Source organism: Opisthorchis viverrini (genome assembly GCF_000715545.1).
Source record: "Opisthorchis viverrini unplaced genomic scaffold opera_v5_46, whole genome shotgun sequence".
NCBI classification, from domain to species: domain Eukaryota; kingdom Metazoa; phylum Platyhelminthes; class Trematoda; order Opisthorchiida; family Opisthorchiidae; genus Opisthorchis; species Opisthorchis viverrini.
In genome coordinates, this window is record NW_008751703.1 from 1,295,738 (window position 1) to 1,319,460 (window position 23,723).

Consider the following 23,723-nt stretch of genomic DNA (forward strand, 5'->3'; position numbering starts at 1 on the left):
GTTCCAACTGAACCTAGAATACAGGACGTAATCCGTATCGTATATTCAACGGGAAATATGACTGGCATAAATTCAATTACAACGTCGGAACCCAAAACCCACCTGTAAGGTTTGTGAAAGGCGAACAAAGTCAGCTTGCACGGACTCCGCATTGTCCAGATCTGATTGCAAGCATATCATCCGCTGTTGAAAATTCGACACTTCAGTACGCAATTCGGCGGCCTCGGATTCCGCTTGATTCAGTTTAATCTGTAGAACAGGTAGCAAGTAGTGGACAACCAATATTCTTTAATACGATCACGACTACTAGGGGCGTTAGGAAGCACATGTGAAGTCGAACGCAGGTGAAATCAAGTTACTTGCAGGCGTCAGCCTTAGAGAAGTCACCATGTTTCGGAATATTTACAGGTGCTCGAAAATCCAGCTAATTTTCCAGCCTCATTAGTGATAAGCATTGTGAATAAATGTGTATTAACATATCTTTGTGCGGATTCACATGCCACAAATATGCCTACCTACATGACCATATTTGACTTTGATATGCAACTGCGGATCACCCACAAGAAATGACACATACCTCATGGATACAAATTTAATAAAATTAAATAATAATCGTTCAGCCCTAACATCCTTATGGTGCCTAGCTGCCATGCCACCCGAAAAAAGCAAGAGGGCTGGGATACTGCCAGGTTGCCCAAGCCTAGACAGGGGAAGTCGAGAGACAGAGGTCGGGTTCGAAGCACGGACCTTCCGGTCAGTAAATTCGCGCTCTAACCACTTGAGCAATCTCGCCCCTGGTCAGCTTCTGCACCTCATGGATACAAAAGCTAAATGTTGATATAGTTTGCCAGCCTCAAACGATTTCAGTATTCTGATCGCACACGTTTTGCCATATCCCAAGTTCATGCTGACCGGGGACGCCGCCGTTTGGCCTACTGTGCGTTAAATTTTGCCCGGGTGTTTTCAGCGCCGGAACTTTCGATCTTTCATGTTATTATCCAGCGCTTGGTAGATTTGACTGAAACCTTATGGTTTATTGCTTTGGGTACGAAGCTTCTAATTCACTAGCCAAATTTCGTTACTCAAGGGTTTGACGGGAAGAGGAGGGTTTCCGAACTCTGGTCAAAGGCGATGCAGCCGATCGTCCGGGCAGTAGAGCAAACTAGTGCGCACGAGACAGGTGGACATAATTCGAAAGGATGAATAACTCAATACCTGCGTTGGCCCCTATGGCTACAGACTGTGTCAGAGAAAGAGTCATTTCAAAGAGGGCTACAAAGTAGACCGAGTACTGCATTTTTGGGAAAAAATCCTTTTGATATGCGTGAGTAAAATGAAAACTCGCTAATCAACCGTCCAGTAATAAAGCGATTGTTCAGTAGACTACATATCTGTTTACAGGTGGTTACGATAGACCAAATAAGTTTTCAAATTTTACTTTCTGTCTCTGAACCATTTTTAATCGCGTTTGTCAGACAGTTTGAATTTGTTTCATAAGTTTCTATTGTCCGTTCACGGTTATCGAGAGGACAGGGTTGATGGTGGGAGTACCACGAAGCAGAGAAATTCATATAAGAATGGAAAAAGGAAAGGGACGGGATAAACATCGAAATGCGAAGTTCACGCACTTGCAGTCTGGAAGGAATGACGCCTAGGAATGTTGACTTGAAAGTACAAGTTGGATATGCTTGTCGGTCTACAATGAAGGCGATGACGAGTGACGCACACCTCTGATGCGTTCACCTCAGTTCGATTCATGCAAACAGGTGATCGCATTCGATTTTTCTTGCATGAGACAATGTTGCGCAGCCAAATATTAATTGAAAAATTAGATACATGTAGAAGCTTAACTAAAAACAACAAGGATGGCGAAACCGGTCGCGGGCTGTCGAAGAGTTTTCAGAAACCTTGTGAGTAGTTGTCCTCATTAAAACAACATACTTCTCCATTAATTAATCGTCGAATTTTGTGCACTCGACACTTCGCGCGACGCAGGAAACACAGGTCTCACGCAAAAGGAAAGGAAAGGATGACGAACGCTACCAAACTAGTCTATTTACAAGCTGCGTGAAGCCGGGTTTTAAATAAACATCAACGAGTACGCACATCGTTGACTGTGCCGGAAGCAACATCCACTTTCGGTAGTGGGAATTAAATCACTGACAGCGTGTAAGTACATGCATCTCACATTACTGAGTGTGGAAGCTAAAAAACAGCATAAGCCATATTGATCCACTATCAAACACCAGTCATCGGGTCCTGTGATCAGCTAAAACTCAGGTGTTGGTGTGTGATAAACAAAGTAGGCATCTTGAGGGCTTACCAGTGGTTGCTGGCGAAAGCTTAGCTCATACTGTGTAAGCCACAAATGATAATTTTAGGACTAACCTATCGACAAACTCGATTGTTGTGCACTGATCAAAATCGCTAGTGAGACGACCCGCGGCCTAACTGCTTGTTTCTGTGGAACTCAAATTTAGTCTAGCGTATCATTGCCGCATATAACATACCATTTTTATCGTTACCTAAATGGGTCAAGTGTATAGTCCGCCCGGCTGGCGAATTCGCTGATGTACATGCAGATATCAAAACGTGGCTCGTTTACCAAATTAGTTCGTCGTTCAGCCGTTCCTCTTAGTCTGGATGTGAACCTAATTAGTAGGGAATAATAAAATGTGCATAATGAACTATTGAAGGCATTAAAACGATACAGTACACTTCTAGCAACCAGAAGATGACCGATTTAGCACTTCAAATGTTCTACTTCCAAAACCAATTAGCGATTCTTGAAAGTAATTCGGTTAAGTACGGACCATACGAACGAGAGATGAAGTGATCTTGTGCTTACATCACTACAAATTTGCGATCTTTCTGGTATTGAAGTTTTTTGGTGAAGTTCAAATACTTTTCAGTTCTGATTAATCTATCGTCGATAACCTATCAAAAATTGGCTTATCGCCAAAATACAGTGATCCAGGAACTTCTTGCGCACTGCGCTGGTATCAGTGGCACTATAAAATCAGTATTGGTTAGTTACTGCGACTTATTCACTGGACTTTGCATGGATACCGCGCCGGCACAGCATGTAGATTCATACCGCTCTATGAAAAAGCTCAGAAATCAGCTTTCGAAAGGAGCTCCATGTGTACACTATGGCCTCCGTTTCGTAATAACATAGGTTTGCGGCATCTGGCCTCTCCGAACTGTCGAACTTCGATGACTCTGAACACTGATACTTAAGGTGACTACTCAAAATATGTTGGAATGACAAGGTGTCCAATGATGGGATCATCGTTATGGCGTCCTACACTGCTCCTAACTGATCCAACAATACAGACGAGTGGTTGAACATGTTCTCCACGTCAGAAGCAAATAAGCGGGAGAAACTGACTCGCGCAACTTCCTCTAGAGTTGTTTTGTGGGAGAAATCCAACTCTGACGTTTGACATACCTACTCTTACCTCGTTGCTTAACGGAAGCAAGTAGCGGCTAGTGAACGAACCTACTGCAACGAGATTTTTTACCAAGAAATTCTAGCCGTACGTTTTGCTTACCGATCCCATCGTAAATACCGAGTAAGATGGCAATCAACGAGGCCAGACTATCGTGTTTCACAAATCACTTGCCGCATAAGGTTCTGCTGTTATCTGACTATGACTACCGTTTCAGTGTGAAAGAGATGGTGTGCCATATGTGGCAAAGTAAACGCTGTAGTAGTTGCTGTTCTTTTGGACTCGACGGCTCAACGCATTCCTCTGTCAAGGATGACATGAGATATTTTGTAGACCCGGTTTCCCTCCGTTCGGTTGGACGAGGAAGTTGAAAAACCGCAGTGCTGAGATTCGATCCACACCAGATCTGTGGCAGCAACCGCATTGAATGGCCAAGGTCACCACTAATAATTCAAGGCTCAAGTCGCGTTTGCTAGTTTGAAGCATCTATGGCGTCAAAGCGGCATATCCTTCTGTTGCTTCTTTCTCTCATTGCTTGTACTCATAATAATTGCTGCTTTGCCGTGGAGGCTTGCCGGCTGGCGAACCTCCCAACGACGAGCTGCCTTGAGCCTACAGCGTCGGAAGTTGATTGTAATGCATCGAAATATTGATTACCTATAAGTAAATTGTGGACATTGACCATCAGAACTTGCTACCGGGAGGAAGGTGTAGCAGTTGGTGTTGAGAAAGAGGTTGTCACTAGCCCTCTGTTGATTTCACATGACCCGTGGAATATATAACAGAACGGTGACTAGGTAAATGGATGTTGTAAAAACTTCTGACAACCTACCTCTGATCTGTTGTGAAAAGGCGATTTCTGCTAAACATCAAGAATAACTGGGGGTGAACTCACCTGAACCTCTTCCATCTGCTTCCGAACTGACTCGACATCTTCTTCCGCCTTCAGACGAGCCGAAGCTTCCTTGTCGTGTTTAGCCACTATATCAGCCAGAGATGCCAAGCGCGCTTTGGTGTCATCCAGTTCACGCTGGAGTGTATTCTCTGCATTCTCTCGTTCTGCCCGCTCAGCATTCAGCTGCTGCTGGTTGAACTGTGACTCACTTTGCAAACGTTCATCCAGATGCTCCCGGGCTGTGCTACAACGGGTGCATATAGTTGGAAATGTTCTAAATACAGTTGGGCAACACCCTTATGAAACGATTTCCAACCCCCCTTAATCGTGTTGTGGACGTACTAAGCAATTTACGCGTTTTTGGTCGCTGACTGGCTCGGTCAACTGCAAATGACTGGCCATTAGGGGGAACCCAACCAAGCACAGCATTTTCGGGTATGAAACCCAAAGTAATGATCAAATGACTAAGACGATGGGGTGCTGAGACTGGGTCGTCAGGAGTCTGGAGAGCAGAGCCGGTTTGGATTGTGTCGAAATACATTACGACAATGGAGTCATGTATGCCTCTCTTGAAGGCAGCCTAGAGCAACAACCAACAAAGAGTGCGCGTTGATCCATTTGATATGAAGTACAGGCACCGAACGCTACTATGTTGGAAATACGCTCTGAAGTTGGTAACGCAGGTTTGGTTTACAGTTAGTCGAATAGAAGATAGGGAACTGTTACCAAATTATAGGAGTTAGGAAGAAAGTGGACTACTGGATAATCTAATGAAATTTGCTGTTACTTCCTGGTTGTCTAGATCATAGAAGGGGGATTGTTAGAGGTGCCATACCGTCTTGGGACGAATAAGTTTTATCCAAAAAGTCACGGGAAGTAGTGGGATCGCGTTCCAGAAACTAAACACTCAAAATTCTGTCCCAACGGACAGTGGAAAAGGCTTGCTTAATGGAGTAGACAGTATATAACACAGACGTCAATCGCTATAGTTCATTCAGTAGATGAGTTTGGAGTTGCATCAGACTCTTGTTTCCCACTGCCTAGGAGAGTAATCACACACTAGGTTCCGACTGGCATGTGTGGCTTCCTTCTTTTTCTGAAAGTTAGCGAGTGACGTCCGTTGGTGGTTGAGACTGGGATTATTTCGTATGCTATATCGTACGACATGAAGGTCGGACCCTAGAAGCAATGATAAACTGACCTAACGAAGAAATTCAGGTAAGTTGGTCTCTTGATGTCACTGCGCACGGTCGGATTCCTCGAACGTATTTAACAGTACGCGGGCTGACAGTCAACAGTTTAGTGATGCGAATCTGGTTTGGAGGACGACCTTCTTAACTTCTCCATCTGGAGTTGATTGCATGTCATATTCGGAAAACAACCTAGTGTTCCTAATCCCATCGCACAGCTTTCTCCCAGACTACCTCGCAGATGTGAAGTAATTCAAGGAATCCGTATGGAACTACGCGGCTGTCCAACAGTTCAAAAAAAGACTGCTTTTGGTGAAACAGACGGTATTTCACTCAAAGAATGCGTCCAGCACTGCCAGCTAAGGTGACTCGGCTATATGTTGCGCATGCCGAGCCACCGACTGTCAAGAATAGCACTGTTTCCCGTGCCTAATTAAGAGTGGTGGAAACTTAAGGCTGAACAGAATTCGACATGACACAAGTAAATGGAGAGGGTTATAAGAGATTTGGGCATCGTGTGCTGTTCGTCTTGCAAGATGGGATCCACCTTATCCTCTCTGTACTGGGCTGGAGACAATGAACGATAAGGCGACTAAGAAATGTCAGTGGAGTTCATGATGTCAGTTCCTATCCAGTGTTAAAAGTGTAGGCACCCCGGATATTTGTGGTAGGCTAGTCCTAGGACGTCCTACCTGCACCATTTTTTCTTTCCATTACGAAATGACACGACTGTATGGTAGTGAAGCACTGGTGGCCTTATCTGAAGTTGCTGTCAATGATGATGAAGACTGAGAGTCCCTTGTTGGGTGGCATACTTCTCACCAACAGAAAGTGTTCAACGTCCTGTTGCGTGTAGTCGCTGGAACGACGACTTGACAGGGTAGTTGCCGGCCTTTCTATTATTGTTTTTATCCCGACCAGGTTCCCAGACGAAGTGGAGTGATTTGGGAACCAAAAAATAGATAACTACGCTGCATAGCTCAAATAAGTCTTCCAATCGTATGAGAGAAGCCATACCATGCAGAGGCCACAAACTGAAATTAATCTGAATTAATCTCCAGCCATCAACCCATGAAGACGCGCCCATTAAATTGTTGGACGAAAAGTGGCTTACTGAGAGCTATCACAACCAATGACACAATACATGTATCCACACCTAAGAAAGTTGCACAAAAGTTATCGTCATAATTTTATTTTAGTGCCGTATAGTTACAGTAAATCGGGTGATCAAAAAACCGCTCCTCCGTAGCACTCTTTCGGTACCTAAAAGCCATACCATCAGAAGGAAGTACGAGGGTTGGGATACTGCCAGGCCTACACAGGGGAAGTCGAGAGACAGAGGTCGGGTTCAAACCACGGACCTTCCGGTCAGTAAATCAGCGCTCTAACCACTGAGCCATCTCGAACCAATAGGGTGGGCAAATACAATCCAAATGTTGGCCAATGTGGCCTAAATATGGGTAAATTTTACATCATTCTAAAACAAATCGCAAATTATTGTTGTGAGATGAGGCCACCAGTAAAAATGGTAAGTTGAGAATAAAGTGCGAGAGTGATACGGGGATATCGACTGCCCACTGTAAGGCTGGTTTAGAAAACAAGCACTAAACACAGATGATATCGGCTGACGGCTTATGGCCTTTTAATAGCCGTTCGTTTTGCGGGGCAAAATATACCGTTCCGCCAGTGCAGAGGTGCCTATGACTCATAGAAAACATGAGGGTTGATACACTAGAAGGTCATACACAGCTCGACAAAAGCAGCTGAGAAGTCAATGCCGGATACGAAATGCTAAGCTTTCTGGTGGGTATTCGACGCCCATGACCTATCTTGATATTACTATTATTCCGGGGAAACTGCTGACTTTAATGGGTGCAGAACACCCCCGGTTGAACAATTGGGAACTAACGACATTTAACGGTGCGTAGGCAGTAGTGATGGCATTAGATAGGCTAAGTCAGTGTGCCAACCATGACGTCACGTGCCACCAAATACCAGGGCAAGTATGATTATTTCCCGTCAGAATAACTTGGAATAAGAGACGAAGCAGTCGATTAAAATGTCTGGCGGAAACGATCGACGGCGTGATTGTGAACTTCTTCTTTGAGTTTCTCAGGGTTTAGAGGTTTCTGCATGTGAGTTAGGAGACTTATTCCAACGCTGAAGCCATTCATATCTTACCCTGTTGTCCCTAGTTCCACACATGACTTTTGGATTTGTGTACAGATATACCAGATTCCACTAATGGCATACCATAATGAAGTCAGACGGAAATTCACTCGTAACACACCTACCGAAGTGATAGATTTTCTTCGTACAACTTTAGAGCGAGCAATTCGAGTTCTGTTTTATCACTGGGTAGGTGAATAGGCTGTTCACTCAATTCAGTTGCTGATTTCGATCGCCGTCCAATCAGAGCGTCGTAATGCGCTTGCAAAGTTTCCATGTTGGCCTGAAGGGTTTCACGCTCGATGGTCAGAAGTCGAAGATCGGTTTCAGTGTTCATCCGATGAGCCTATCACGAAAAAAATAGAAAATGCAACGCCACAAGAAAATAAGAAACGAAAAGAAAGTAGACCATAATATGCATGATATTTCGAAGTTGTTTCGCAGTCCTAATATGTGAGCACTCCATCTCAAATGATGATAGGAAGAATGAAGGGGAAAACTAAGATGTCTTGGTCTTCTTCCGCCCGCGGATGCCACCGAAATAGGAGACTTACAGACATTTGAAATAACAACTTTTTCCTCACTTCGGTTTATTTTGCTCGATGATGGGACAGGCAGAATTAATAAATCCGGGATGTCGCGCAAGATTTTGCTGCCGTGTTTCATTCTCAAACAAAAAGGAAAACCAATAGTAAAAAATCGAATTTCGATTAGCTCCGAGCCCAACTGAACGCAAATCAAAGTAAAAGTAAAGGCGATTGCTTATATAGTTTTGATGATATGAGGAAGAACCGAGCTCAAACACAGTAAGTCTTAGAATAATATCAACTCACATGCTCCATCAGAATTAGATGGACTACATCGTTAGTAGTATGCGGACACAAGGAGCTGGTGCAGGCGCTGTCACTGAGACGGTAGAGCTTCTAAATTTCGTGCCCGCTCCACTTCTACGTCCGCAATAATCCGACACATGTGAATGCGTAAATGTCCGAGCAGGCTTTTCTCCGGATTTCACCACCAAAGGTGGCGCTTGGTAGTATTGCTGTCCATCACTCCTTATTTTCAGGATTATACCAACATCACAAAAAGTGTTCACTGATTTAGACGGCGAACCGTGTCGAAAAGCTAATCAGATCAATTCCTGGGTCAGTGCGTGAAAATACTTGCGGCGATTTGACAGGATCAGGTCACATATTCAATGACCAGCGATTCTGCTGAAGGTTCGACTTTCCCTTATTCCCATACTGCGTTGCACATGGTTACAAAAAGACCAAAGGTTCAAATTCGAAAAACCTGAGTATGGACGTGAACGTTACTTGTAGAAAACTTCTAAGAAAAAACATGTTCGCCATAATGGTGAGCTGCGTAAGTGGCCTTGCTCATCTTAGATAACGAGCAATTGCAATCCGAAACGGTGCTCGATCTGGCTTAGGCTCCCATAAGAATGAGCCGCAATAAAATCAACAAAACCAGGCGTGACAAAAACCAGGAATAAAGCAGGTACGGCTACAGTGAGACACGTTAGACCAAACAATATCTTTCTTGAACTAAATGTGGAAAAATCCACCGTTTCCGAAATTCTAAGATGACAAAAATAGGAATTGAAAAGGGATAAGAAAGAGAGGTCTACGTACACAGATAAAACACAAGTTCAGAGTAAACCGATTAGCAGAATGTTGACTTACGCGGTAATTAGACAGTAAATCTTCCAAACGCCCACTGAAGCGAGTTATTGATGATTCCAACAATTCTATTCGTTTGGCATGTGTGATTGTACGTGACTTTAGCTCGGTCTCCAAATCAGATTGATTCTGGAGGGCCACTGCCAATTGTCCAGACTTCTTTGCTAACTCGTTAGTCAGCTCCCGTAGAGTTTTGTCCTTCAGCTGGAATATTTGACATAACAAGCAGATAGTATACGTCAGATTTATCGTTAAGCACTTGGACTTGTTGAGGTGTAATAGATGCATTGATATATTTATATTATGGGCTTTATGAAGGAAGCTACTCACAAGGTCGCTGAAAACTCTTTGATAGCTCACGACCGGTTTCGCCCTTCTTAAGGCTCATCAAATAGGCGCAGTTCCCGAGTTTCCACCAACCCTGTGTTCTGCATGAAAATCTACTGCGATATCTCGAATATCGTGCCAACTGAAACATGAGGTGGCCTGTGTGCAGCACATTCAGTTGTAGAACATTTTAAACGGGAGATTCAGTTGAGTCTCTCGTGAAAACCTAATTGATTTGCAAATGAGTATATTTTATGAGCTGTTTTGGTAGGAAATGTCACAAGCCTTTCATACCCGGCCTTATTTTGTGTGGATCAAACATAACAGTTTGACTAAGAGAAGAACGGAAGTAGTGATGGAGGTTGGATTTTAATGACCGAATGACTCAATAAAATACATCACAAGTAATAATAGTAAGAAATCCACGGATAAATATGTAAGTGGGAGGAGAAAGTGTAAACAAGTTAATGGGTTAGTGAGCGCCTCACAAGTAAACTAGATCGTAAGAATAGAGTAGTTTATAAGCCAAAGTAAATGCAGGGGTAACGTAAGTTTCTTTTGATCAGATTACAAAGGCCTCTATCAAAGATAAGGCTCCGAAGCACAGCGCTCATAGCCGGTTTAGTAGTGCCCGGTATGAAATGAAAGGTTCGGTCTTCTGTGGTGTGAGTGTGTTTTTCATATCTTACTTCTGTAGATGGTGGGGATACAGTCATATCAGCCACTTGGTCAACCAACCGATTCATCACGCTTTTGCCGCGGCGAAACTGTCGGAACGAATGTGCTGACTTGTACAAATTGGTACATTGCGGCCCTCATCAGAAAAGTAGCCTCAAGAATGATTGGATATGCTGTTCATGTTCACTGAAGTGATTTTATTGTTTTCCAGTGTGGAAGTATCGACCACGAGAAGAGTGTTAGTTTAGTCGGTTGTGGGGAAAAGTTAAACAGACTAGCAGGAAGTCGCGTGAAATTCATACCAACACAATATTCCACTTGACTCGTTATTTTTACCCCTTTGAATCTATCCGTAAATGGAAGCATTATCTCTTCTGGAAGCACTTCAAACTTATCACTGACAAGCGATCGGTTTCCTTCATGTATGGCACGTTGTAGAAAAGTAAGATAACAAACGATAAAATCCAGCGACGGAAAATGGAACTCTCCGCTTTTAGCTACGACGTCAGCTACAAACCTGGAAAAGAATCTGACACCTTCTCGCCTAACTTATGCACCAATGTGATCGGCAACGATAAACTAGAAGCGAAAATTGCTTGTGCTACCCCGAAATTACTCGCATGCATCACTTTGTGCTTTCCAAAAAACTTACCGTTTTTCCTCGCAGATGTCAAAGACATCACCAAAAAGTGTACGGATTGTGTACGGTTTACAAACCACCAGCCTCGCTACGCTTATCAAAGCGATTCAACCGTTCGAACAAATTAGCATCGATTTTAAAGGACCTCTGCCCTCTGTTACTCGAAACCGATATCTCTTTACTATCGTTGACGAGTATTCCCGTTTTCCGTTTGCCTTTCCTTGCGCAGATACATGTGAATCCACCGTTATTGAATGTATATGTGAAGTATCCTTTGTTTGGTATACCTGCACATGTACATTCGGATCGTGGCTCTTCGTTCTTTGGTGAACCGTCCCTCCACGACAGAGGAGTTTGCACCAGTCGAACAACGACTTACAGTCCCCAGGGGAACGGGCAAGTCCAACGCCTCAACGGGCCAGCTCAGGTGAAAGGCCTTCAAAACTGTCACTGGGAGTCGGCCCTATCAGATGCCATCCACTCCGTACGGTCCCTTCACTGCGTCTCCACGAATGCCACTCCACATGAACGGTTCTTCCGGTTTGAACGTCGGTCATCCTGTGGTTTGTCTATACCAACTTGGCTAACTACTCCAGGATCTGTTTTACTGAAAATATTTGACCATGCCTCAAAGTATGGATTGGTCGCTGAGGAAGTCGAACTTATAAATTGTAATCCACACGTTCGTTTTCCCGGAGGAAAAGAAGGCACTGTATCCGTCCGCCATCTCGCTCCTTGTGATGATCGCACACATGTCAACGACTTCACGCGTACGTCACCCAGTAGAGGGAATGGCGTTCATACACCCCCTCTGTCTGACACACACGCGCCTCCGCTCAACAACGTTGAAGATGATACCGATCATACTTCAGTCTCACCTCCGTGTCCGGGCGATGGACCTGCATCTTCAAACACAGTCCCTGTGTCCGAGTAACCCCTCTCTAAATACAATCCAACGGCCCGGGTGAATGTCATGACTATCCTTTATGTTCACATTGTCGTTTTGTATTAAACATGCTTTCGCCTTCACTTTCAGCTTATGTGCGTCTATTCTTAGATAAGTAAAGCGTTATTCATTTTACGCTATTCACTCTTGACTCACGCTCAATCAGGATCGATATTCCATCCGTAACACCCTTCCGTTTGTTGTATTCGTCTGCGGGACCCGCCACACACTGGAACGTCGGATAGCGCTGTATTTGCATTCGTCAGACTGCTACGAAGTTCCCAAGAGATGAGGGCTGCAGTAGAGAACAGTGTGACGAACACCTCGGGTTCAGAGCTCCTGAACCTGCTCTGTTTCTCCCAGTGTCTCTTAACGAATATTTTCAGCCGCGTCACCTCCTCAGACGATGTTCGCCCAGCTTACTTACTTCCACATAGATGGAAGAGACCGTCTCAATCAACGGATGTGAGCTAACAGTAGTAGCAAAACTCCAAAAAGTGCTTATGGTGAATGTGGCACCAACAGAGGAATTGGATTGGGCTTTATTCTAATTGGATACTGCATCGCTTGTTCTAATTCATCTTACGAAGGTATGTGAAGAGGGGACTCTAGAACAGCAAACAGGATTCCAACCCGTAACGGCCCGTATGTGCCTTAAAACCTACGTTTTCATTGGTTTCAAGCAAGCTTTCAATTCTTTCAACGGGTTCGTCGTTTTCAGTACGCTTGTGCAACAGGGTGTTCTTAAGAAGTTCATGAATATCATGCACTATTTGTATTCGCACACTTCTGCGTTCGCAAACGTGTATCGGCAGCTAACCATAAGCTTCCCTACAAGCGGTAGCGTCCAGCAAGGATGTCCACCCACTCCATTGTTAACTTCATCGTTGCTGAAGTAATGAGATAAACCCTAGAGGGTACCCGAAACCCCGAACTTCAGAACTAACCTTGTCACCCAGGTTATCCAGTCCTTCGATATGAGCTTCACATCATTTTTCGGAATTTACAGTTTCTGAACATGCCTGAAATTGCGTCACTCCTTCCAACGACCAACTCAGACCTGCTTTTGACTCCGCTGATCGACAGAAATTGTGGCAGTGTCCGGCCATGTTCGTATGTCAGAGAACTGCTGGTCGTATAACTTCGCACACCAATTCCTCCACTACATGTATCTTGCGCGTCTAGCTTCGCATTGCTTCCCGATTGAAATTCGCCATACTGTGTTATTCAGCCTTTCCGTAAAGTCGGACTTATCTGCTGGGATCGTTCTGGCTTCTTTCTTGTGCTCAGATGGTGGGATTACATGATTCGATAATATGCTTTCAGAAGTATCAAAATGTTTTAACTTGCTGAACGTTAGTGCAACTCTGTATCGATCCCTTGGCTTCCTGCTCCACCCACTATCGCATATAAAAAAACACGGTAGCTCTACACAGCCCTTTATGGAGACAAAAGAAAATTATTACAACTGTATTTATATGGTAGTCACAGAATGTCCCACAAGGTCGTGCCAGAATCTCCGTGAGGGGGAGAGAAGCGTCGAGTCAAAGGTGCTTGACTCGGATTGACCGGCATTCTGATCAATCAGGACACGCCTTCGTTTGGCCGGTGTCCTGAGCGTGAAACATCCGTCCAAATGATGTGATGTTCGGTTATTAGGGACGGCTGGCCTCCGTACGCCTTCCTCTTGAGAAGACTCTTCAATGGAATGCTGCTTTGGACTCCATTGTGACGACTTATGGAGTTGCTATCGCATTTCGGCCCGTCCCTGGGGCTGCCAGCATGCTGATCTGGAATCCGGTACCCTCCACTTGGGAGGTATGTCACTTCTGTCCGGTGTCCCATGTGACGTGGTCCCCTCACCGAACCGCAGTCTGTTACCTGAAATTGGTTCACCTGACACGGATGTGCTGATGATCTTACGTGTGCCTCGTGTTTGACATAGTCGATCCTGCGTTCACCGTGGACAGCATTCCCCATATTCTCGAATCAGTGGCTGGTATCTGTGTGACTGTTATGGCGTCCCTCCTGCCGGCCCTCCTTTCTTGTCTTTCCGGATAGCAGTAGCCCTCTTACCTCAGTCCAATTTGGTAAACCCTGCCAGCAGCCCGCAACGTTTTACCCGCGGTCTGACCCTTTCGTTGTCGCAGGTTCAGGCGGATCGTTCTACTGCACTAGCGTTCAGCAAGTTACAACACAAAACGTGTCTGTGCGAAAATCTGCTTGGAACTTAGTTCACAGTAAAAGCCTTCGCAAGACGAAGTGACAGGCAAAGGCTTTAGTTTTTCTGACCGTAGTTTGGCATTACTTTTTTATACATCCGAACGAGACTTTGCTGAGACTGGATAAGCTTCGGAAATATAGCGGATACGTATCACCAAGGCGCGATAACTGGCCACCAGATGTGCACAAATCGCGATCCAATGTTTACCCAGTGGCGGAATTCGTAGACCACGCGAGGACCCACCCGTTCTGCGTCGCCCTTGACCGTACCGAGTAAGCTGTCCTCCGAAGCGACAATGCCATCCTCATAGTGCTTTAAGGATCAACGTTCGCTTCGCAATCCCGGTATTGCTCCCGAGCAACTAACGCCCAAACGTCCTTTTAGGGGTTGGAACAGGGGTCACAGTTGATCTCATCACTGTAAATCCTTTCCAGATCGAAAAATCTCACTGTACGTAAAAGATATCAGTGATAAAAAACCCTTAGCTCTTGAATAGCTTCTGCACCTCCAGACCAGGTTTAGCAGGTAATGGAAATCCTAATTTTTGTGAATTAGCTAAACTTAATTTTTACCCATAAGACGGTGCTGAGCTGCGTTAAGACATGGTGGAGCTTGTTGATCGGGAAATACGGTGAATTATTTGAAATCGCCAATCTGTAAGGTTATTTCACTCCAGATGTTGGGAGGCTGGACTGGTGGACTGTTCTGTGGCATATTGATTTCCAGTCCTACTGGTGCTGCGTAGTAAGTTAGGCTGTCCAAGAGACGCTAGAGTTTTTCCAAGTCATCAACCAGCAAAACGAATGTCATCAGCTATATAGGTTTGGGAGCCAACTAGGCGCCACAGTACCCATCCAATGCCCCTTCGAGTGACCAATCGATAGTGAAATCAGGGAGCACCGGTGAAGGTGGACAGCCTTATTGTAAATTAGACTCAGTGTCAAATTGTGGTTTCATTGCCGTATACCCGACCCGGGCCTTCGCTAATGAGTGATGGGTCTTAGCGAAGTTCACGGGGATACCATTAACCAAGAAGATCGTTTATCGGAACAAAACAAGTCTATACACGTATCGTGATTTTTGGATTGACGTACCAAATGAAAAAGCACATTCAGTTGCTTAAAAACATCGTAAGCGACAGATTCATTTGGGTTCAAAGTGAGACTCCCGTCAAAATCAAATTGGTACACAAATGAGTGTATTTCGCAAAAATACACATCTGTCGCCTGAAAGCATTTGCTGGATATCCGGGAGGCTGAGTGTCACGGTTTTGATACACCGTGGAGGATACTTACTGCTTCCTCTTTCGTATAACCATGTGGTCTGGAACGCCTGCGTTTCTCGACCCCAAACGTCTCACAGTCATTAACCGATAGGGACCAACGTGTGCCCACCAGAACATAGTCTCTCTAATAAACCATGACCACGGTCCGTGGGATTTTTTGGAGATGCTGAAAAAGGGTATTGCTGACAGCTAAATTATGAAGGGAGGGGAATTTTCTAAGCCTTTTAAACTTCTCACATGCTGGCTCAGTTCAAACCTGCCAAGTACACGGCGTCTGTTGCCGTCTTGTTCGCCAACTCGAGCGCTTCGATCACGAAATACTAATAGGATATCTTGTCTCGAAGCCTTGTTTACCAACTGATGCAACTGACCAGAGAACTCATACTCATACTGATCATAAAAATTCCCAGGCCGGACTCTCACAGCAGTACCGTCTGAATACCGGTTATTACTGAGGAATTAGAAAGACGCTCCAAACAGACTATGACATTCCGCCAACCGAAAGGGATTACATTCAAGTGACTGCTTACGGTCAAGGTGAACAGCTCCCCTGATAATAATACATTGTTAAAAAACGGATCGCGAGCGACTTTCCATATCTATGGCTCCATGGCTAAGGTGTCAGCGCACGCCGATGAGTATCGTAAACTACAAAATAGGATACGGGTTCCGGACTCAAAAAGAAGAAACCTCACCATAACCCACACTGTGGGAAATCTGTTTATTGACTTCCGAATCGAGGCCATTCCCATTTTTTGTTTCCTCTCATGGGATAACTAGGTTTGACTGAGAATCCCAATGTGAAAGCATCTTAAAGAAACCATTTTACGGAAGATGTTGTATTCGATTTTGAGGGACAAGCCTAAGGATAAATGGATGGCATTGGATGGTCCACCTGACCTTATTAATAAATTAGACAGGCTGGGTATCACACCAGCACGTGCCGAAGTGTATAACAGTAGGAAGCATGAGTTCAGCTATTGTCAAGGCAAAAGGGTTCAGGTGACAGTGTCCAGATGAGGCTGTGAAGAATAGCTGTAACACTGAGAGGAACTTTTAGCTGTTAGTTAGTTGCGTTTAAATTTCAAACGAAAAGTATTCATTTCCTAACAATCCTTGGGTACTTTTTGATCCGACTGATTGATAGTCGTACGATTTCATTACGCATGCTTAATTTTTTTCCGAAGCATGCCGCCTGGAAATTAATGGAGGCTGAATTTGGGTTCCAATGTCTTTTCGTATTGGTCAATCATTAACCTGATTAAAAAAACTGAGAGATGAAACCACGGTACATGTGGACAGTTCATGGCTAATGCCGATGATTGAAACCAAGGAACCTGTGCTCGAAAAATTGAGTCATCACATAAATTTGCCAGGGTAGACAATGAAGTCTTTTATGACGGACAGATGTAACATGATGTCAAACACGACAACACACCTACTTGTTGATTTGACTGTAGAATTTGTAGTTGGTGTTCATAGTTGGAGCACATAACACATCCTGTCGAAGAACGTTGATCTGTGTCCTTTAGCCTTCTTTGCAAACGAAGCCATGAAGTTTCAGTGATGGGACTGTTTGGAAGCTCACCAAGTCTAGTCTGAGGCTCGTCCATCACGAAACTGGGCGAGTCAGTCGGGCTAGCGCGCCGGACAACATTAGAATCAGAGTTCGGTGTCTCACGATTCTCCGTAGTATTATTCTGTACAGAATCCGATAACGGAGGGTCACCTGTGCGTAGAAACATCCCACATGGGTAAAACATTGCACGTGTCAGTGAAACAAGGAATACTAGCTGTCAGAATTTCTGCGTTTACATGATTAGAAGATATAGGATCAGGAAAAACCCCTATGCAAATTGCACATACCCATTTGACCTATTGAGCATGCTATTTTCGGCGTATTACTTGGCGTGCTACGAGCCTGGTACCTACTGTGTGTGTGTGTGTGATACATCTAATTTAATGACCTGTTCATTGTTAAATGAGAATAGCGACACGAAATTGTGCCCTTCAATGGCCGGAAGTGAGTTGTTGCGCAGCCACATCTCGAGCGTCTGGTTGACATTATTGTTAGTATACGAAGAAGCACATTCGTTCGTGTCCAACCTAAACGTCTGGTGGAAAATTTTAATACTAGGATTTCAAGGACGTGGGCTGTAAAAACCTAGGGTGCTGCAGAAGCAACAATAAGATGGATCAAGAGATTTCAAAAGGATTACCAAATTGGAAGAAGTGTAGAATGATCGTTGGTGAAAGACCTAGACAAGTGTTTTAGATGACTGTATTAGTCACATCACCTGAAGTTCAAAAAGTCGACTGGCTCTACTTCTCGTACCAAGTGGGGATTAGGACAACTTTGCATTGAAGGCAATGGAGAATGACGCGTGAGATGCAGAGTTACGTCAGCTCGTGGTTTCTGGTCCCGAGATACTGTACACAATAGCAATAGGACTCAATACGCTGAACGAGGTTGCGTGGTCCATTGTAACATAGACCGCACAATTCCGGATTGTTTCCATCCCGCATAGGATCAACAGAAAAGGGCAGAAAATGCCAGTTTCTAGCGAAGAATGAGGTGTCTTTCGCGGTCGTCGTTGTGCAGCTCGTGTCCAAAGTATTAGCCGTCGAAGCATAACCAGCGACAGCATTAAAAGAAAGGATTTAAGGATTCCAGTCAAGCCTATCCGCATTCTCTAGATTTTGCAATCTGTCTACGTGACGCATTTTAGCCCTTTGAGCTCACTTTATTTGTTGAGGTTACCATGAAAAATGCGGATACGTTGCGCCTCATCGTTCAAAATCACTCAGTGAACGACAAAAAACAGACAACGATGTCAAGACGGAAGAAAAACTCACAGAGACTCTACTGGAATGATTAATTTACACAAAATGGTATATCCTTCTTCCCCAAGCAGGCCCTGAGTGAGAAAGAAAAGCTTCTGAGACGCAAATAGGTATTGCCATTTCTTCCAAAATGAAAAGTTTGATTTCATGGTCAATCACCGCAAACAGGATCATCACCCACAAGGGACGATTTCGACCGGATCCCGAGGGTGGTTCTGTTTAGAGAACCACACTGTCGTCTACCAGGCATGAAAATCAATTCCATTCTTGAGCTGTTCCCGTCTAACTTTTCACAGCGGTATGAAAATAAATGTTCGCACCACAAAGACTGAACACTATAGATGGAGAGTAAATTCAAGAGCTGAATATGGTGACAGACTTTGAAGACAAACGATTTGAGCTAGGATTGCAATTTGATGGCAAAGAAAAGCAATCAGTGTACAGATGTATTATTTGACGAAATAATTCCCAATTGATTCGACGATATGGGTCCACACTGGACATTTCGTGTGAACAGATAAATCGGACATCTCATGTAAAAGATACGACTAGAATCACGGACGATAAAGCAATCAGGCGCTCGAAAACACAGCATCAACCAGTACATCCAAGTTCGAGATGGATCAGTGGTAAAGTCGCGAACTTGCACATCTGAAACCCCTTGGTTCGAACCCGACCTCTACACCCCGACTACTCCTGTCCAGACTTGGGTAACCTGGCAGTACCTCAGCTCTCTTGCTTACTTCGAAGGTATGGCCTTGGTTCGAACCCGACCTCTACACCCCGACTACTCCTGTCCAGACTTGGGTAACCTGGCAGTACCTCAGCTCTCTTGCTTACTTCGGAAGGTATGGCAGCTAGGCACCGAAAGGATGTCACAGCTGAAACGTCATCATTATTAACATCCGAATATGGGCAAGATAATTTAAGCAACCAGGAGGAATTATGCTGTGAGTTCAAAGTTCCCAACTGCAACCAGAAAGAAGAAAACTTAGGGGGTTTCGTGGCTTCGAAACAACCCATGGGTGGCAGTCATTCTAATGACAGTTTTTTCGACATCAAACATGCTAAGGAGATAGTCAATGAGGATACGGATGAGACTACCCTCGTCATTTCTAACATACTGCACTAATGGGAAGCCACACTTCGGTCATCGTTACTTCGCTGCATAGAGGTGGTGTCAAAACCAGAAACGATCAACTAAATGACACAAGTTAACTGAGAAACAAATGAAAACCGCCAAACTCCGGACTTCTATAGTGCTAATCATTCAACATGGTACAGATAAATCTGCAATTAACTAAACGGCGTGGCAAACTGCAGGCCCTTTCAGGAAGATGGTCTAACCGATGGCATAGTGTTCACCATGTCTCTTTGGATGAGAGTACTTGCGAAATTTTTATTTTTACCTTCATCAGGTGTCTTGTTGTAGTTTTGCAAGACTGAATCTTCCAACATTCTGCGCAATCGAGCGATTTCATCCTCATATCGCTTGATGTATGTTGCGCCCATGCGGACCAAGCCCATTTCATCGTTGTCGGCGAAGGAATTACCGTCCGCCTCGCCGTAATGGTTTGAACTATCCACAAGACGAGAACGGGGGGAAGATACATTCACTTCTGCTTCGACTGGAGAATTTGTGCCACTAGGGATGCGAATAAGCGCATTATCACTTGTGAGTGGATGCTGCACAGGAAAATTTGACCGATTAACTGGAGGGGCAATGGGAGTCGAAAATCGACGTGAAACCGGGCTTCCTGAACCCCGCAGAGCCTCGAACCGCGACAGCAATGCACTTCGCTCTTCTGCCCAGCGAGCACGTTCCTACGTGGTAAAAAAGAAAACGAATGGTGAAAATCACCATTTAAAAGCGGAAATGAATGAGATTTTTATGCCAATAACCGCATAAACCACAGGCCAAAAAAGATTAAAGAAAAATATCCACTAGGTCCAATCTCCCTGCACAGGTGTATTTCAATCATAATCAGATGGTAGCGTGTCTACAGGTGAATATATGTTACCACCACAGAGGGTTAGTTGGAGCTGATTCACGGATGTCGACAGTATCGTCAACAATATAAGCTTTGAGGTTGTCTGGGAATAAGCATCATTATTCCGAAACTGTGGACCCAAATACCAATTAGCTTCGATCGCGCAAGCAAACCAGAGGCTCTCACTTCATCAGCTCTAAAAGGATTCCGCAACAAACGATATAGGGTTGGTGTGGTACAGAAGCCGACATAAGGATACCTGAAGTGAACATTTTTGAAATGGAAATTGTGTGCTAAAAATCAGTGATACATAGTTAATACGTGTAACTGCACGGGGTCCCGACATGGTCGATTGGACGTTGGACATAACCACGATCAGCTCAATTTATCAGTGTCTAGATAACAATAAAATAAAATGGTGACTTTAACGACGAGCGTGGATGATTAAAACGCTGAATAGTTTAAACAAAGACGGTTTTGGCAACACAAAAATATCATACTATGTTGATTGGTTCGATGAACTGTACAGGATGAGACCAGGGTTAACGAAAAAATGGGTCAGCAGCTCAAACGTAAAAGCGTTGCATTGTAAATTGAGCCAGAACCTTCGAAATAAAACGAGAGTCTTTCCTCAGAAACCATAAGCAGTTCTTTCCCCTTAAAAATGTGGAGACATTCCAAACCAAGCCACAGTACTACTGTTGATGGAACTTATTTTGCTCCATCGTCATATGCATGCGGTAGAAAACAGACCGTATATTAATGTAATATAAAATACCAACTTACGGGTTCCGATCTAAGGACAACGATAAAAACTCTGGCCATAACATGAAAGTATGTTCTAACAGCCAATCCATACACAGATGATCATCATCAGCTTTAAAATCGCAAACATGTTGTGCAACGTCCAGAGCTGCCACAGCCTGGTTCACCGATGATATGAGATAGGGGTGTATAGCTACGCCTTGGAGCAGTGTATCATAAAAGTGGTGCACAAGATCAGTAGCGTCAGTGGAATTTACAGCGGGGATATCGGGAGGGGAAGATATGCACTGAGGGCGACAGACTGGATGCGTGCGCGCCACCGAGCACGCGACTCGGTTGTCCGTCAATGTATGTAACCAGTGGTGTATCCTGTCTCCGGGTCGAAATCCAGAGAGACAGCCATGATAAGCTCAGCTGAGTTCGCGGGTAATGCTTTTCATAGTTCGCCGCCAAGTTTGTGCATGACCTCCCATAGCTTATTTCCACCCTTCGTGTGGTTGAGAAAACGGACCTCCCAGGAAAGACCAAATCTGTTTGGTCTACTGGAGTCTGCATAATAGTTTAGGACCCAAGGGGGCTACCACTCCGCTCGGACCAGAAGTATGCTTCTGTCGAAATCCCTCTTGGGAGAAACCACAGTAGTCATTCGTCCAGTTTACCTGACCAGATGGTAGCCGGGTCAAGCAGAATAAATGGTTTGTGAGTGTATGCGTTAGTCAGTTCGTACGCATTACGGATGAAGCAGCCTGAAACCCAGCGACTGGCTGTACCCCTTCGATCCCACCCACGCTTACTTGAAATGCTTCAGATACGTTTGATAAAATCGAAACTATTTCACGCAGTAATATCCATTTTATTGATTAGGGCAGTATGCGACGCGACACCTCTTACTAACAATGTGGCTACTACGGTCACTCAACCAGGTTCACACCTTATCAATACATAGATGAAATATTTTATCTTGATTGAGTATGATGGATCCGTAAAATGTGACTGTTTGTAGTTAGAAAAGAGTAAGAACTTCTAAATCTTGATTTTCGCATAAACTGCAAGAAATTTGTGGGAGTGCATCACACACAGTAATATCAAATTTTTCTTCAACACAATAAGATACTCCAAATTGTATCATGTTCTCATTGTACAGATTTTCCTTATGATAAAATACATCTCACAAGAGATTACTTCTGGTACACGCCTAAAGGTGGAGGGGAACCACAGTATGTATAATAAGCCATAACTGATTGAGGCAACAGTCGCTGCCCTGGATTACACGCTCTCATGTTCTAGGTATTTGCGCGAACAAAACTGGTACAAAGAACCTCCAGTCGGTTAAACCAGTCGCTGAATTGATCTAGGCATGATCTGGACAACGGACGGCCAAACAGCAACGAACGGAACAATACTACTGTAACAAACTTACGCGTTGTAACATCTTCTCAGCAGCTGCCTCTAGGTCGGCAAGCTGGTGTTGTGAAATTGACTGCAGTGAGGCGAGTTCTTCCTCATACCGACGTTTCAGGTTAGACAGTGCGTCATCCTGACCATCAACCATCAATGCAGCAGCGCTACGCACGTCTCCAAGCTCTATTTCAAGTAGCTTTAAACGTTCTTTCAATTCAGAAGCTTCGGCCTGGGCACTGAGACAGGTAGACTGATGAAGTTGAACAGTCTTGAACGTATCATTCAACAGGGATTGCAGTTTGTAGCGCGATTCAGGGTTCGGAAGCTCGGAGAGAGTTTCTTGCACAATGTGTGGGAGCCAGTCATGAGATGCTGTTTCGTCAGCAACTATCTGATCGACGGAAAACTCAGTCCTGAGGTCAGGGTCAGTGGTCTGTATATTCGCTGAAGAATCACAGTTGGCTTCCAACATGTCTGGAATGGCGATCTTATGTGAGAGCCAAAGAACAGCAGTTGTACGTCAAGGGACGAATGTTCATCGGTTGAACGTAAGGCTATGAAGAAAATCGTAAAGATAAGAAAACGTACGCACAACCAACCGGATGAATAGGGTGGGAGTTTCAAAAATTGGGGAAAGTAGTGCCAAAGAGGCTAAATGATCAAAATACCATTGGAAATAATTTTCAGTTACTGTTCACGAATGTGCACCTCACGAGCCAGTGGACGTTGTTGATAAATTTGTTTACCCGAGAAGTTGTATAAGTTCCGAGGGACTAGCTGGAGATAAGGATACTTCTGAAATCGGGAAGACCGGGACAACTTTTGCCGACCTCCGACATCTATAGCGCCGACGTGACATCAGTATGTCAGACGATGGAGGAGTTCAAATTGTAGAAGGGCGATCGATCCATACTGCTTTATGGATCAGAACCGTGACCTATACGTACATACGAAAGCTGGTTGACCATCAAAGTCTCCAAAACACTGGTCGGGTCTGGTACAAATATCGGGGTAGTAATGTTGAGGTGCACCAGATTGTTTTAGAAGGAACTCTCTCGCGACAGATGAAGTACTCATACTTCATAGGTTGAGCTGATTAGGGCAGGTACTCCGCATGTCGAGACCCTTTTCAGTTAGCTCTGTGCTGAGTGAAAGTGAACAGTGTATGACCTGGCAACGAAGTATGAAAACTTTAACCAGTAAACTCAGTCGGATCGACAACTGTGGTATCTCT

General features: G+C 44.4%; 1 protein-coding gene across 1 annotated transcript; it reads right to left on the reverse strand.

The window, feature by feature from the left end:
• Positions 1-3: 3 nt before the first annotated feature.
• Positions 4-23,042, reverse strand: T265_03347 (hypothetical protein; the record flags this gene model as incomplete). Its single annotated transcript, XM_009167808.1, has 7 exons — positions 4-249; positions 4,348-4,591; positions 7,832-8,052; positions 9,392-9,592; positions 16,931-17,217; positions 19,742-20,156; positions 22,509-23,042. The coding sequence occupies 7 exons, from the start codon at positions 22,959-22,961 to the stop codon at positions 73-75; spliced, it is 1,998 nt and encodes a 665-aa protein (XP_009166072.1).
• Positions 23,043-23,723: the final 681 nt, after the last annotated feature.